At 48.7% G+C, this 17,138-nt stretch overlaps 1 protein-coding gene across 1 annotated transcript in view; it reads right to left on the bottom strand.

Annotated features, from left to right (window-relative positions):
• KCNN3 (potassium calcium-activated channel subfamily N member 3) overlaps positions 1 to 17,138 on the bottom strand; it is a 148,870-nt gene that overhangs the window by 60,214 nt on the left and 71,518 nt on the right. The window contains exon 4 of the mRNA XM_072946471.1: positions 733 to 1,151. Within this exon, the coding sequence (XP_072802572.1) occupies positions 733 to 1,151 (419 nt within the window). The remainder of the gene's footprint in view (positions 1 to 732; positions 1,152 to 17,138) is intronic.

The raw sequence follows: 17,138 nt of genomic DNA, 5'->3' as shown, positions 1-17,138 counted from the left end.
ATACTTTTGTTTAATATTATTAATTCTGTTTGCTTAAAAATGCTTGTAAAACATCATAAAAGGACTCAAATTAAATATAATGAATTAATCAACAACAACAAAAACCTTTAAGATGCACACAAATCACCAGTGAACTTGTTAAAATGCAAAGTCTATTCAGTCCTGAGATTCTGCATTCTAACAAGTTCCCATTGATGCTCATGAGGCTGGTCTGTGGACCAAAGTTTTGAGTACTGAGGCATCAAGAGTGATGTCCAATGAAAAGCGTTTGTGGGTGAATACTTTTGAGAAAACCTGGATTAGGCAAAATTAAATCAGTTTCATTACTGCACGACTTCTCAGAGCCTTTAAACTGCTAGAGGGCATCCTCAGTTGCCAAGAGGGAGAGAAGGTACAGAACTTTCAAAGTGTTATACGCTAGAAAAGTTTGACGATATAACCAGAATGCTTTGATATATTGGTTTACAAAGAGGGAACAGGAAATGAGAACGATTATATATGCGTTTTCCCCAGCTTACCTTGGTTCCAATGTTTCCATGTTGCTGCAGGTATTCAGCCCCAACTCGGCCCTCCCCTTCCCCATTTTCTCCTGCACTGTCTAGATACATGCCTGTCTCCTCAGTCAGACCACATGCATCCTGGCGCCCCTGCTCCTTCGCCTTTCCCCCAGCCCAGCACGAGCTGCGTGCTCAGAGGCCCCAGTCTAGCGGAGAACAGAACCCGCGCAAATACCTTTCGCAGACCCGGACGGTCCAGGCGGCGATGATCCACAGTGAGATGCTGAACACGAGCAGCACGGTGCCGGGGCAGATGGTCATGAGGGTTTTCATGACGAAGCGCGTGTTGAAGTTGATCTTGTTGAGGGCCCCGATGCTGCGGGACGAGGCGTCGGTGAAGAGCTTGCTGTGCAGCAGCATGACGCGGGCGATCAGGTACAGGCGCAGGAACATGGGGATGGACAGGATGATGTCCACGTCGGCCTCCGCCCGCGAGGGGGTGTAGGAGAAGGCCAGGCGCGCGGTCCAGAAGAACTTGTACTCGCCGGGAATGGGGTGGATGGCGCACACCAGCATCTCCAGGCTGATGTAGAGGATGCGCTCGTAGGTCATGGCTATCCGCCAGTCGTCCGCACCGTTGTCAATCACGAAGAGCTGGTGGGAGCAGAGAGCCTGTTAGCACAGCCAGGATGGAACCGCACCGTGGGGTGATGGAGGGCGGGGCAGCTGCCCCGCGTCAGGGCCCTCTTGGGAGGCCTCTCTTGGGTAGTGAGAGCCCTGGACCAGGTGTCGTGTGACCCGACCAAGACACGTTCACTCTCTGAGCCTCCATTTCTGTAAATTGCTTCCCTAGGTCCCTTCCAGCTCAAAGGTGCCCCCAAACTGGCTGTTTCATGATAAGGAAGAAGAGCAGCTCACTTGCATTGAACGCAGGCCCCTGAGCCCCTGCCAGGCCCGGAGCCGAGCCCTGGAGGGGGATACGGAGATGAAAAAGTTGTTTCCTGAGTAAACTCACCGGGTTGACCCAGACTCCTCTCTGAACTCGGAGAAGAGACTGGTGAGCGTCTGCTGGCAGGGCTTTGCTCTCTGGCGGTGCAGGGGGTGTTAGTGGGGTGGGCCCGGGAGCCAGGCTGCCTGCGTCTGGATCCTGATCCTAACACTTACTAGCTCTGTGATCCTGGGCAAGTGACTAAGCCTCTCTGTGCCTCAGTTTCCTCACCTGGGGACAATGATAATATCACATGCTGCCTAATGGTCGTTGTGAGGCTGCAGTGGGCTAGTATATACCAAGTGCCGAGAACCCTGCCTAGCACTCTGTGAGTATTAGCTATGGTTATTTTTAGCATTATTAATCAGTGGGGTCTCTTTCTATAAATGAAGGTGGGGCTCAGTGGTGTCAAAGTTCTCTTCCAGCCCTAACCTTCCTTCCGCAAAGCTGAGACTCCTGTTGTCACAACAGGAGGAATGGCAAAGCAGCTGAAAAAAACGTTCAGTGACACCTGCTGTGTGCCTGGCTTGGGCTCGGTGCTGGGTTCACATCCAGGGGAGGCCCAGGCTGGTTCTCAAGGAGATCCCACTGTGGGTCCCCCCATGCCTGATGACTGTGACGGGGGCCTCACGTCTTTCCTCTCTGTGGCCCCAGGCTCCACATCTGTGACGTGAGAGGCCTCTAAGGTCCAGCTTGGGCATTCTGAAGGTTCTGATTCCTGGAGAGGGAGGCCCGAGATCAGGGGCCTGTGCTGGGTGTCGGGGCCTCCTGGGCAGGTGTGCACCTCACTGCTGAGAGGGGACAGAGTTGCTTATCCTCACACCCTGTCCTCTCTGTGCTGGGCCCTGGCCCCTCCAGCTCGCTCTGTCCTGGCTCACCCACGTACACAGCCGCCCATGCTGCTGACTCCAGGGCCACAGAGAGCAGTTCTACACGCGGCTGCTCACACTGGCCTGTAAGGCGGGGGGGGGGGGGGGGAGGCGGGGGCGGGAAGAGGGCAGAGTCCCACAGCAGCATGAGCTGCTGCTCCGGATACATTGGTACCTCCTAGCCAAGGGAGCATTACAAAGAAATGAATGTTGGGGCCAGGGTTGGGTGGAAGAAGTTTTATTTAACCTGGAAATACACTCTCAGCATGGAGGGAGGAACAGAGAGGTCAGGTCAGCCTGCACTGGGCATGCAGAGCTCAGCCTTCCTCTCCCCCAACCTCACCTCCACTTCACAGGGAGTTTAGGGACTGAGAGGCCCTGTCTGTCCTGCAATTTCCTCCATGGTCTGGGCCAAGGGAACCTTCTGCTGTGTTTTGAAGTTAGTCACCAAGCATCTTCTCTCCTGCCTCCTTCACTACCTCCCTTACTAGGCCCCAGCCTCACAACCAAGGAGGAAGAGAAAACTGTGGCACCCATGCCTGGGCCTCTGAGGGTACAAAGGACCCATCCAGGGATCTGTGTCATGTCTGAGACAAACTCAAGGTGAACCAATCAAGTCACCTGACTTGAGTAACAGGGGTCTCCTGACTGCCTTGCTTTTGAGGTCTGCCTGTGACATTCTGTCTGCCGCAAGGAGCAGGTACCAGGCAACTCTGTGGGCTGCCCAGAGGCAAGCACAGCTGCAAAAGTGCACAGGGAGGGGAGGCAGGCTGTGCTAGCAAGTCTCTCACCTTGCTGGACCTCAGCTTCCCCTTCCTCCTGCCCTGGGACCTTACAGGGCTATCATGGGGAATAAAGAAGATAATGAGTATGAAAGCTTTTCGTAAACTACGAAAGATCATTCATTCTTCAACAAACATCTGTTGGAGGTCCTCTGTCTGCCAGGGACTGGGCATTCAGGGTTGAATGAAATAGCTCAGAGCACGGCCCCCAGGATGAGGATCACGGAGGGGAACTAGAAGGCACTTGGGAGCAAGGGGCTGAGAGGCCAACCTGGGCCCAGGTAGCTGTATTTAGGAAGGTGTGATCTCTGAACAGGAGCGGGTATCCAGCACCACACCAGCCGAGACTCTCCCTCCCTCCTTCCCCGGTGCAGCTGAGCCTGGGTTTTTCCAGTCACAGGTTTCCACCATCAATTAGAGGGACCTAGAGGCTGCTCAAAGGGTTCCCTCTGCTCCTAACTGCCGCCGACAGGCCGAGCCATGGCAACGCGCCTGCCTGGCCAAACTCTTCAAATACAAAATGAAAACTAACCGCCCTATAAGAGAGAATTGCATCAGGTTACTATAGTAACTGGGTTCACTCTGGGCAGGAACTGAAGTAACGAGTCGCAGGTTCCTTTAATTCCCTGTTGGAGAACAAGCTTGTATGCCCTGCAAGTCAAAGGAGAGGCACGTCGGCAGATCTACCCAGCTTGACAGGAAGGTGCTGGCTGCAGGGCAGTGTCCCCACCTGCCTCCCAGGTGCCCTGCTTCTGTTTCAGTTTCCTGGCACAACCCGGAGCGCGGTGGGGGGTGAGGGGACAACATAGGGGAGTGGAGTTGGAGGCTGGCGAGCTAGACTGAAGTCTTGCACATCCAGATATTAGCTGTGTCATCTTAGGCAGGTCTCACCCCTCCTCTGAGCCTGCTTCCACATCTCTATCATCAGATTATTAACCTTGACCCTGCCCACCTCATGGGATTAGCTTCAGAGTCCAATAATACAGATAAGAAGAGGGACAGTGCTTTACTAACTACACTTGGCCCTCCATATTCTCGGATGCACAGCTGTGGATCCGGGGGCCGAGGGTTCTATACCATTTTATGTAAAGGACTTGGGCACCCTTGGATTTTGGTGTCTGCAGGGTTTCTTGGAACCAATCCCCTGTGGATACCAAGGGATGACTGCACTCTCAAAACGTGAGGGATTATTAATCCGACTGGCCTGGGAGACATTCATCAACAGTGTGTATGGGGGTCAGGGGGAGATATTACAGGTTGCAGACTGAGAGCCTCTGCCAGACAGGGTTCCGGTACAGGGATCTGTGGGGTAGCAGGGTGGGTGATATGGCCCAGAAGACTCCATTGCTGTCCCATATGAGGACACGCTTCTGCCTGCTCCCACCTGCCGCCTGGCATCCCCGCTCTCTGAGTGTAGCCTCACTCCTTTCAGACTTAGGGCAGATAACAGTACCCCTGCCACGTCCTCACTCAGCATCCTGTCCATTTCTTACAAATCACAAGTCTCAGTTACACATCTAATTGTGTTTACTTGGTTTTTGTCTGTCTTTCCGTCAGAGCAGTGGTTCTTGATCTGTCTGCACAGCAGAATCACTTGGAGAGCTTGTTTAAAATACCCGCCCCTGGGCCCACCCCAGACCAAGCAAATCTCAGCCTCTGGGCATGAGGTCCTGGCATTAGGATTTTTCTTAAAGCTCCTTAGATGAGTCTAAAGTGGAACCTGGATTGAGACCCACCAGTCACAGCTGGGCTCCAAAAGGATGCGGGGCCACGTCTGCCTTGTTCCCTGTGGTCTTTCTGGTACCCAGGCCCGGTTCTTAGACTATAACAGGTGTTGGGTAAATTCTTGTTTAGTGAACCAATAACTACCACTTACTATGTGCCCTTGGGTGACTAAATGCCCCTCTTTTGGGCTCAGTTTCCTCTGAGGAATGAGGGGTTGGATTGGATGATCCCTGAGGTGACTTCCGCTCTGAAGAGCCCTTATTCTGTGGTCCTACGCAAACCTCACGTGTGGTCTTGGGGCCCGTGAGCCCCGCGGATACAGAACCCACGCCTGGCTCATCTCACCTCTCCACGACGCCTGAGACAGTCCTGGCACACAGTGGGCAGTCAGTAGAATTATAATGAGTAATGGGGTGGGGAGGTGGATGACTGTGTCACGTGAAGAAAAAGACAGATGGCCCATGGCCCCTGTTAACCAACCAGAATAGAAATTCCTGCAGAAGACTCATTGCTAAGCCTGTGACTAGTAAAGCACCTGACCATTCATCTTATATCACGGGAGGACACCCACCCACTAGGGGTGGTCAGTCTGGAATAAAGGGTTCCAGGTGATTGTCAGGGCCTAGGAAGTTCCGGAGATCATCTGGAACCAGATCTGGAGCAGTGCTGGACCAGAGGAGGGAGGGCGGCTCCAGTAAAGAGCTGTTCTCCCCTAAGGTTCAGCCTCAGCCACCCAGGCCCGGTTCTAGGGCAGCCTGACTGATCGCCCTGATGAATTCTGGAAGAGTGCTGCGGTGACGTGGGCAGGCTCTGGCATGGGGCCAGGGGCACCAGGAGGTCATCAGGGGGTCCGCTCTGAACTGTCACAGAGCAGAAGCCTCAGAGGCCCGGGACACAAACACATTTCCTCCTGACCTGGCTGGGTTTGCCCTGAGTGAGGAAGGAAAGTCACATTCTCCAGGCTGCTGAGTCTTTCTGCCTCCCTAGTCTCAAAAGGTGATTCTGCTCCTTTGGGGTATGGCCAGCCTGAAGACGGAATGCTTCAGCGCCAGGGCTTGTGGTCACCGGCAAGTCTCACTCTTACCCCAGATGATGCCCTGAACAGACCTGGCTCCAGACCTAACCCTCTGCCACTGGTTCTAAGAGCCTGTAGGATTTCCAGCCTCTTGGTATGATTCCAAGAGCTTCGGGAGGGAGATTTTATGTGACAGAGCAATTCACACTTGCCTTCAAGGAGCTTTAATTAGAAAGAACCAACTCGATTCAATCAAATAGTTAGTAACAACCAACCAAGACTTGAAATGTGCCGAGAGCAGATCTTAAATGTCTCAGAAACAAAAAAGTAATGATGTGAGATCATAGATGTGTTAATTAACTTGACTGTGGTAATCATTTCACAATGTATACGTGTATCAACTCATCACATTGTACGCTTTAAATATATACAATTTTATTTGGCAATTATACCTCAATTAAAAAGAACCAATAGGTGAGAACACTGTGGTGATATAAATATGAATTAAACACATGTCCCATGAATCAGCTCACAATCTCAAGTAGCTCCAGCAGAGGAAAGGCACGATAAGGACCCATCTTGGAAAGCTTCTTGGGCGAAATAGGGTTTCCACAGTGCCTGGAAGGCTCGCATCAGGCAAACCTGGTGTGGTGCTACCAAAAAGGCCATTGAGTCTTCCCACCCCGTTTGTCTGCTTCTTCACAAGTGACTTTGCTTCTCCTCCCAGCAAGACATAGGATCTGTTTCTCAATCCCTTAAATCGGAACTCAGCCACGTGCCTTCCTTTGGCCAATGGGACATGAGAAATGTGATGTAGCCGAGGTTTGAAAAAAATGTCAGCACAGTGGGGCTGGCTGTAGACCCACAGCCCCATTCTCCCTGTCGCCCTCACTTGTGTGAGTGAGGCCGTCCTTGACCAGCTGTGTGAGAGCGCACCCCAGGTGAGACCAGCAGAAGAACTTCCGAGCTGAGCCCTGCCCCGGGTGCAGATCCACACAATTGTGAGCTAAATGATTACTGTTTTAGGTCGTTAATTTTGGGGGTTCTTTGCAACAAAGCCAACATATAAACAAATCTAACTCATGCATTGCCCTGGGAGGCATATTAGAAGTCGGGTGACTTGCCTGCCATGCCCAACGTTTCCCTTTTGGCTTCTCATGCCCCAGCCCCTAGAAGGAACTTCCACCCTCCACCCTCCCACCCCTGCACAGTTAATCAGACAGGGTAACTGGATGAGGAGGAGACCACGATCAAGGGCCATGCCAGCTTCCCCCAACCCTGCCCCACCCAGTAGACACAGCATTTCATTCATCAAAGAATTACTCGAAGCATTTAAAAAGCTATTTTGCAAGCAGTTTATTCTGCCTGCAACGTGTTTCTCACATGTGAGGAAGTCAGCTGGTATACTGAATTGAGGAACAAAGGCAAAACAGGATTTATCAGGTGTTGAGAAAATCTGCAGTGAGTCTGGGAACAGTGAATCTTGTTGGCAAATGTGGGGGGTAAATTGATCACCTGGTAGCTATCAGAGAGGTCAGTGTGGGCATTCCATCCTTGAGTGGCCAATTAGAGGTATCAAAGAAAACAGTCCAGTTATTTATGGATTCTCCAGGAACCCTTGAATTTTAGTGCTGGCACATGGGTACATAACAGGCTCTCTGTAAAATCTGCTGGGCCCTTCCACCTACAGACCTATTCAGTCAGACCAGGTCTGCATGCTTCCCTCATTGGAGCATCTCAGAACAATCAGGTTGTTCACTAGCTCCCTTGGGGGCGGGGGGGGGCACCAACTCTGAAGAGCCATCTGGTCACCCCGGGGCAGGTCAGCTCACGTGCAATCTCTGGAGCCCACAGTGTGTTAGCTGCAGGGCTGGGAACGGGCTGTCTCAACTGTGAGACAAGGAAACTATCCCAGAGCCTCCCGTGTCAACCTGACAGAGCACCGGGTCCACCAGGAGCTCCTGCATTCCCCTGGAGGCACACAGGGAACCTGTCTTTTTTTTTTTTTTTTTAGGTGTAATTACATTTGGAGTTGATTCACCCGGTTTGCATTTCTTCATTCTATTTTGAAAGACTTGAGACCTCTCTCAGGTTCTTTCTTAAAGCAATGTCTTTCCTTAAAATGTTTTCAGCTGTTAGGGGAGATCCTGCTTAGACATTTTCTGACCAATCTGAAAAACTTTCATTCTTATGCAACTATGAATTTTTTTTTAATTAAAGGAGAGAATATGGAAAAAGGCTTTTGTGTTCTCTACTATTCTCTCTCTCTGGGAGAAAAACCCAGAGGAAATTTCCATCATTTAAAGAAATACATGCAGGAAAAAAAAAGCAAAATGGAAAAAAATGAAAGATTTTCTTAAAAATCCAGTAATTATACATATAATTATATTTTATATATATATATACACACACACACATACACTTTTCAAACTCCCTGGAACATATAGTCTGCATGTACATCATACTATGGGGGTTTCCATGGAAACGACATCAAAGCCCTGTAACACCTAATTAGTTTTCCCCAAGGACAAGAGCTGATTGCCAGTGATGAAATGGACACCTGGGTTTGCAGTAATGGTTAACATAAAACTTCCAGTCAGCAAATGCTACCTGGAACTAGCTGAAGAAAGAGAGGAAGGAAAAAAAGAGAAGGTAGAATGAGGCTGGCAAGTAAGCAAGCTGTCAGAAAAGTCTATCAGTCTACTACCAGTAAGACTCTCAGAGGGTTGGGGTCCATGCTAGTCAGCTCTGTGTCTTTCAAAGAAGAAATCCTCCTCATCTGAAACTTCTGTGACTTACTGGGCCACGTGTGACGTCCATGTAGTGGCTTTTTGGCCTGACTAGAATTCTCCTGGATGCTCCCAGCAGAGTTCACTTATGGTCTCCTGAACTGGGCATGAGGACCCTTAGGGGCTTTTGAGCCTGAAGTCGGTTTGGGACTGCCAGAGACAAGTGGTGACCCTAAATCCTTTCCATCCCCAGTTCTTAAGAGAACGAAAGCCAAGTTACAGCATTTGAGGAAGCTAGTATTTTTCACTCACATAACAAGAATTGCTAACAAGAATGGTGCCTGACCACGGCATCACTGGGGATAGCGCATTCTGCCACTGACCATCTGTGCGTGGGCAAGTCCCTTTCCCTCACTGGTCCTCAGCTTCTTCATCTGTAATGTGAACATTTCCACTTCCGCCTAGCTACGGAGCTGTTTCCTCTAATGAGATTTTTCATGTAAGCTCAATATAGGAAACAGATAAACTCAGAGCTCTTCTAGTTAAAAGGGGAGAAAAGAGCATTCAAAGTCCAACTCATTCACCTCTTCCCCCCGCCTAGCTCTCTGTGGTGGCCTATACCCCTCCACGGAACCCTTTAGTTAGAAAACCATTGGCTGGACCAGTTGGTCTCTAGTTATAATGAGTGTTAAGGCATGGTGCTGGAAATCAAGGTGCTTTGGGTTTACCTCAAGAGATGCTGGATGCACAGGCATGGAGCTTTTCCTAGATCAGTTTGCTTATTCAGTCATTCATCCATTTAGTATAGGTTGAGTCCCTATTATGTGACAGTCACCATGCTAATCTCTTGGGATACAGCAAGAATAAATAGACAAGGCCCATGTTCTCATGGAGTTTATGTTCTAGTGGAGAAAAACAGATAGAAAACAGGCAAACCATTTAATTCCAGTACGTGATACCTGCTAGGGAGAGTCTAACACAAGCCAAAGGAAATAAGAGCAGCCTGGGTAGAGGCTGCACCATTTTAAGCAGGCAGTCCAGGCAGGGCTCTCTGAGGACTGAACCTCTGAGTGAAAAGTAAACTCTGCAAAGGTAGGCACTGCAGGCAGAGGGGACAGCATGTGCAAAGGCCCATGGCAGGATAGAACTTGGGGAATTTGAGAAATGAAAGAAAGAAGGCCATTCTGGGAAATAAGTGAGGGGTGGCACCAGATGTGGCCAAGGAGGTAGCAGGGCCCAGATCACTGGGACTTGGGAGGCCATGGAAGGAGCTGCTGGAGGAGCAGGGAGACCACAGGCCCACCCCGACTCAGCGCTGTGTGCACATAATTACCACTTTCTGAAGACAGACTGGGTGTGGGTTAAACACACGTCTGCATTAGTCTGCTTGGGCTGCCGTAATAAAGTTTCATAGACTGGATGGCCAAAAGAACAGAATTTTATTTTCTCACAGTTCTGGAGCCTGGAAGTCTGAAATCCAGGCGGCCAGCATGGTCGGGTTCTGGCGAGGGCTCTCTTCTTGGCTTGCAGACAGCTGCCTTCTGTGTCCTCCCATGGCAGAGAGACGGGGTGGGGGGATCTCTCTTCTCATAGGCCGCAGTCCTATCAGACTGGGCCACTACGATACCGCATTTATCCCTAATTATCTCCTGAAGACTCTATCTCCAAATACAGTTACACTGGGGGGTTAGTGCTTCAACATATGAATCTGTGGGCGGGCACAAAATTCAGTTCATAGTAGTGTCCTCATGTGTCAAAATCACCCCAAAGCCTGACTACAGGCCTAGCGAAGTGATTTTGCACATACTGTTTCATTGCAACCTCACAACCTTCCTGTAAGGAAGTAATATTATGCCCATTTTGCAGATGAGAATAAAACCCAAGAGGTTAAATCAATTGCCCAGGGCCCTGCATTCTATGTGACTGCAGGTCCCATGCCCTTGTACCTGCCAGTCCACCAAACAAAACCCTCTATATTGGGAACTAGCCTATTGTGGCTTTACTTTGGTTTAGTCTAAAGAAATCTCAAGCCCACTCTTTTAAATGTTCATTTCTCAGAAGAACCTTCAGTGACCACAGAATCAATATATAATTAAAATAGGCTGGGTCTGCACCACCTCAGGAAACCAGAGTTGCGATTAGCAGTCCAGACTGGCCTCTGTGGAACTAAGATAGTTGTGTTCATTTCCCTGGGACCAGTCCTGAGCCAGCAGGGACAGCACAGCCCACTTAGAAGCAGCTGCCACGGACCACCCACCCTGGAGGCAGGAACAGTCATGAGACGTTCACATACAACACTATGCAAAGTTCAGTGCCCTGTTGTTTGTTGTGCCACCAGCGACACCACACCCTCCCCTCTCTCCCAACCCACACAGAAGTCAGGCTTTGATCACGGGTCCTGTAGGAATGGAGGGACTAGGAGGTGACCCGGTGCCTACAAGGGTCACTGTGTGCAGGAAGGAGCTGGAGAATTCAGCAGACACAGGAGTCTGGCATGAGAGGAGTTGCCAGGAGATAAATGGAATCCAGTGAATCCTGACACCCGTGGAGAGATACTGGGCCCCCTCCTTGTTTGGGGTGGGAGTTTGTGCCCAATTCTATTTGCAGCAGTAAGGGTAAGATGACCTCAGCCAGCGCATGGGTTAGATCAGCCACGCCCTGGTATCATAACATGCCCCACCCCATCCATCTTCCACCCCGCTACCAGATCAAATGGTCTAGAATGCAAACCAGGCATGTTACTTCCCTCCTTGGAGACTTTCAATGGCTCCCCAGAGCGTTCAGAATCAAGTTCAACCTCTTGGTTGCTCTTGGCACAAGAGCCCTTCACCACGTGGTCCTAGCCTTTGCTGCACCCCACAACCTGGCATCTCATTCCAGCCAAACCTAGTTACTTGTGATCCCTGAACTTCTGTCCCTTGAAGTTTTATACAAGCTGTTCCCCCTTCTCAACCTCCTCACTAGGGAGTCCCTTCTCATTCTTGAAAACCCAGATCAAGAGGCTCTCCTTTCCACATGTCTTAGCTGGCCTCTTCCCAACCCCAGGCAGGGTTGGTGCCCTCACTGGGGATTTCCCACCCTGTGCCCTACACTGTCACAGAGCCAATTCTCAAGTAGCACCTGGGAAGGAAGGTCCAGAGTGCTAGCCCCAATTTCAGGGGAGGTGAGGAGGGGGCAGGGTGCCCATCTCCATCAACAGCCAGAACAACAGACACCAGATAGTTCAGCCTCACCACATACCAGGCCCTGTGCTTTACAGGCATTAACTGACTTGGCCTTTAACAGCATTCTGGGATAGGTATTATCATGCCCATTATACAGATAGGGAAACTGAGGCTCAGAGAGATTAAGTAATTTGTTCAAGGCCATACAGTTACTAAGGAACAGACCTGGGCTCTAAAATCAGGAAGCCATGTTCCAAAGGCCATAATCTTGACCACTATGCCCTGATCCCAGGTACGCCAACCACCAACACTGGTGTTTGCCCTCTCAGGCCAGGCCAGAGGGTATTTCGGGATATTTACATGCCTTGGCAGATCCGGTAGTTAGAAGGTTTCTGGGCACCTGCTAAGTCTCAGGTAAGAAGAATCGTTTTCTCAACAGGAGGTTTCTGAGAAGTCTCCATTTTGTTTTGATACATGAACCAATCCTGCTGAATGCTTTCGGGGTAACAGCACGATCACCAGTCACTGGGGTGCCAGCCCCGGCCCCATTGTAACATGAACCAGTTGACCACTGGGGAGAATTTCTTTAACCCTGGCTCAGAGGGCGTTTTTGCACCTAAAACTAAAAAGGTTTCTGGATCTTTCAACAGCCTGGGGCGCAGAAGAACCAGGTCAAGACCAGGTGTTAGTGGTAAGTGGGGAGTGTTTGTTTCCCGCAACAGATGAAAATGCCCAACTCATCCTCCAGCGGAAACGTCTGCCATCAGGGGAGCTTTCCTGATCTCCCCGCTGGGGGTTGGTGGGGGGAAAATGGCAACCAGAAAATACAGCCTGTTACTGCTTCCAACTTGCTGGCTCAGTCCAAAGTACTTTTCTTTACATTAAACTTCTTCATCCTCACAACAATCCCACGAGAAAAGTTCTGTTATTTTCCCTAGTTTACAGATAAGCCAGCTTCCCCAGGACCACACAGCAAGTGAGTGGTAGAGACAGGATTTGAACCCAGGGTCCACACCATCATCATTTAAGTCTCTTACACTCCCAGCGAGCTGCCTTACAGATGCACAGCGGTCCACCCACTTGTCTACACCAGGCACCCAAGCTGGCACATGGCTCCTTGAGGACTGAACGTCTTCCCAGACCCTCTCCCATCACAAGGCCACATATACAGCTCAGGAGACCCAGGCTGCCCAAATGAACGTGTAACTGGGGGCAAATATTCTGAAAATGTGACAAGTTAAGATTTCAAAACTCTTATCAGTGTGACAGTAAAGTAAACATTTTAATTGTCCACCATTTCTAGAATTCTCCCAAGGCAAAATAGTCTTTTGCAACGTATACACAAAATAAAGAAACTGAAGGATTTTTTTAAAACTGCTAATAATAATTTTTAAAAAACAAACCTGGAAACAACCTGAACACATCAATAGGGAACCAGTTGAATAAACTCAAATACTGTGGAACATTGTGTCGCTGTTTTAAAAAATGAAGTGGATCTATTTGTATGGACTTAGAAAATGTTCATATTTTATTAAGTAAAAAGAGAAAACTGCAGCATAATGGGTGTAATATGATTTCTCTTTAAAAAAAAAAGCAAACACCAACATATGAAAATAAAAATCCCTCTGTATGTACACACATACTGGTATGTTTTTGCATACGGACGCATAAACACAAAAGGGGTGGTAAAAGCCCTCTGGTTAATCACCAAACTGTTAATCCCAGCACCTCCGTGGAGGTAGTAGGCAGTGGGAACCACGGAAACTATTGATTAGCTCTTCCTTTAATAATTAGAACATACCTCTGCGTTAAAACAAGCTTTGGTAATTTTGAAAACCCAATAAGGTATTTTTTTTTTAAAGAACTGTTTTGGGGAAAGTCACTAGTTAAGCCTAAGGGGGATGTTTTAAGCACGACCGTTCTTGCAGGGCCAATGATCCCCTGAGTCCTTTCCTGACCTGTAATTTTCCGTATAGAGCCTGGGGGCCCCCGGGAGCAACCCCCTCCCCACCATCCCCCCGCCCAACACACACATCCCACCATCACCAGGATGTCGTGAGCAAGGCCTCCTGAGAAGTGTTAATAGCTAGGCTCCTCCCACTAGGCTCCTCCCCACAAGGCCGATTTCACTACCTGTTCCATAGCCCTTCTGACTATGCCACCCTGTGAAAAATAGCTCCCCGCACCGTTCTCAATGCTTTACAAATATTAACTCCCCTAATCCTCATAACGACCCTAAGTTATTATCATTATCCCCATTAAAGATGATGAGGGTAAATGACCTCCCCTAGGTCACACAGCTGACAAGTAGTGGAGCTGGGATGGAACCCACACAATCTGGCTCCAGAATCTGTGTGTTTTTGTTTCCTGTTGTTCCTGTAAAAAGTAACCAGAAGATTGTGACTTAACCCAAATTATTCTCTTCCAGTTCTGGAGGCCAGAAGTCTGATATGAGTCCCATTGGACTCAAGTCAAGGTCGCTAGCCAGGTTGGGGGCTCTAGGAGGGGATCCACTCCCTTGCTTTTCCCATCTCACAGCCCCCTCCTCCCAGCTCTCCAATCTCTTGCTACAATTGTCACATCTCTTACTTCCTCTTCTGGAGTCCAACTTCCCTCTGCTTCTCTTTCATAAGAACACTTATCACTGCGTTTAAGACCCCTACAGAAAATCCAGGATCATCTCCACATATTAAGATCCTGAATTTGATCACATCCTTTTGCCCTAGGTGATATTCACCAATGCCAGGGGTTATGAGCTGAATATTTGGGGGGGGGACCGTTATTCAGCCTGTCACACCAGGCTTTTAACCACTGCACTGTGTTCATTTAATTTTCTCAACAACTATAGGAGGATGTTGTCATTATCCCTATTTTTTAAAATACGTAGGCTGTTTTAAAGTTATTCTTTTTTATTTATTTTTAAGCTTTTATTTGCTTTCTGTAATGGAGGTACTGGGGATTGAACCTAGGATCTTGTGCATGCTATGCAGGCGCTCTACCACTGAGCTATACCCTCCCCTGTCATTATCCCTATTTTACAGATTAGAAGACGAAGCCTCCAAGAAGTCAAATGAGCTGCCAAGGTTCACCCGGGTAGAAAGTGGCGTGGTGGAATCGATGTGGACGACTTGCTCCTGCACCCCTGCAGCTGCCGCTGGAAAGCTCAGGACAGGTGGGGCCTCAGGGGTTTTTGAAGCAGGAGCTGCTCTTGTTCCCCTCTAGACTGAAGCCATTTGGCATCCTAACACCACTGTAAACCTGATGAGGGCTACAGACTTGCTTTCCCCAGAACAAGATGCATTTTCACACCACAAATGGCAGGTAGTTTCTAGGAGTTCCCAGCTCCCAGGTTAAGAATGCTTGCTCTGGAAAGCAAGGCCTCAGAGAGGTATTTGCGTACCCATGTTCACAGCAGCATTATTCACAATAACTAAAAGGTGGAAGCAACCCAAGTGTCCATTGATGGATAAATGGATAAGCAAAATGTTATATGTGGAGTATTAGTCAGCCTTGAAAAAGGAAGGCAATTCTGAAACATGCTACAACATGGGTGAACCTTGAGGACATTATGCCAAGTAAAAGAAGCCAGCCACGAAAAGATAAATACTGTATGATTCCACTTATATGAGGTACCTAGAGTTGTCAAATTCATAGAGACCAAAAGTAGAATGGTAGCTGCCAGGGGCTAGGAGGAAGGGAGTTTCAGTTTTACAAGATGAAAAGTGTTCTGCATGCACCACAGTGTGAATGTACTTAACACAACTGAACTGTTTCCGTAAAAAAGGTTCAGATGGTTTATGTTATGTGTATTTTACTACAATTTTTAAAAAGGACACTTGCTCTAAACTGAGAGTTCTTGCAGGGTAGGGATCACATCTGTGCAGGCCAGTGCACAGGATGGGCTCCACGGGTGACTGCCCGTGGCTGCTGAATGAGTTGGGGGGGTGATTCTGCTGCTTCCGCCCTAGAAGCCCTGCACTGGTGGTTCAACAACGACCCCCAGCTTGGTGAAAAACAAAAGCAATAAAAGCGCTGAGAATTGAAAGTGGGGTAGAGGCAGCGAGGATAAGAATAAACCCAGCTGCATCATGATGAAGAATGAATGGTTCTCACCCATTCTTGAAAGGAACTTTGAAAGGGACCTGGGGCTCTGATGTCAATTTTACAAATAACTTGAACCCCCTCTCACTTGAGAGTGACTCCACGCCTCTCCCATGGCTTAAAGTACCCAGGCTTGCTTCTATCTATCTATTTATTTATTTGGCATGAAAGTGAACATTTATTTATTTATTTACCTCTCAAACTTTATTTTTTTAAATTGAAGTATAGTCAATTTACAATGTGTTAATTTCTGGTGTACAGTATAGTGATTCAGATATAGATAGATATATATATACATATAGATATAGATATATATAGATAGATATAGATATATACTTTTTCATGTTCTTTTTAATTACAAGCCATTACAAGGTATTGAACATAGTTCCCTGTGCTGAACAGTAGGACCTTATTGTTTATTTTATATATAGTAGTTAGTATCTGCAAATCCCAAACTCCCAGTTTATCCCTCTGCCCCTTGTCCCCCTCTGGTAAGCACAAGCTTGTTTTCTATGTCTGTGAGTCTGTCTCTGTTCTGGAAATAAGTTCCTTTACAAACGAACCCAGGCTTTTTGACTGCTATGTCCCTCTGTGGCCAAATGAGGCAAGAGTATAAGATACTTAAGGATTTTTTAACTTCTCTACTGTTTGCCTGAATTTGGGAGGAAGAACCAAACTCCAAGGGCTGAACTGCATTCCTCTGGGCATCATGGCAGCCCCTCAGAAACCACCTTACCTGTCAACCTGCCACTGCTACACTGTCCGGAAAAGCATCCTTCCAGTGGGCCAGGTGGATGGCACAGGAGACAATGCGATGGCAAGAAAATCAAGCTAGAGTGACAGGTGGCAACTGTGTCATGATCAATGGAGGATGAAGCCATTGAGGCTTCAGAATTGAGACTGGGTGGAGGCAGATGCACAAGAATTAATTTTCTCACCGTTGTGGTAAAAATGGGTGGCGCTCACTGCGGGAATCTTGAAGGGAACAAAGGGCCCTGATATTGCTAATGGGTGTCCCTTTGCAGAGGGTCAGGTGACTCATACGGCACCCGGAGTGGTTTACTCCCTCCTGTCCCTCTCTCTGCCTCGCTCCTACAACCACGCCACATCTTCCTCCTTTAATTGGGATTGCATTCAATAGCCTTTCAACCAGCGACAGAAGGAGGTGGGCTCTGAGTGGAGCCCAGTCTATAAATACAGGGTAACAATAGGAACCAGAATGCTCCACAGTAAAGTGGTAGGACTTGCCCTCCCCATGCAGAGCATGG

Source organism: Vicugna pacos, chromosome 21 (assembly GCF_048564905.1).
Source record: "Vicugna pacos chromosome 21, VicPac4, whole genome shotgun sequence".
Classification (NCBI taxonomy): Eukaryota; Metazoa; Chordata; class Mammalia; order Artiodactyla; family Camelidae; genus Vicugna; species Vicugna pacos.
Note: the sequence above shows the minus strand (reverse complement) of the source record. Positions and strands in the feature narration are given on the sequence as shown.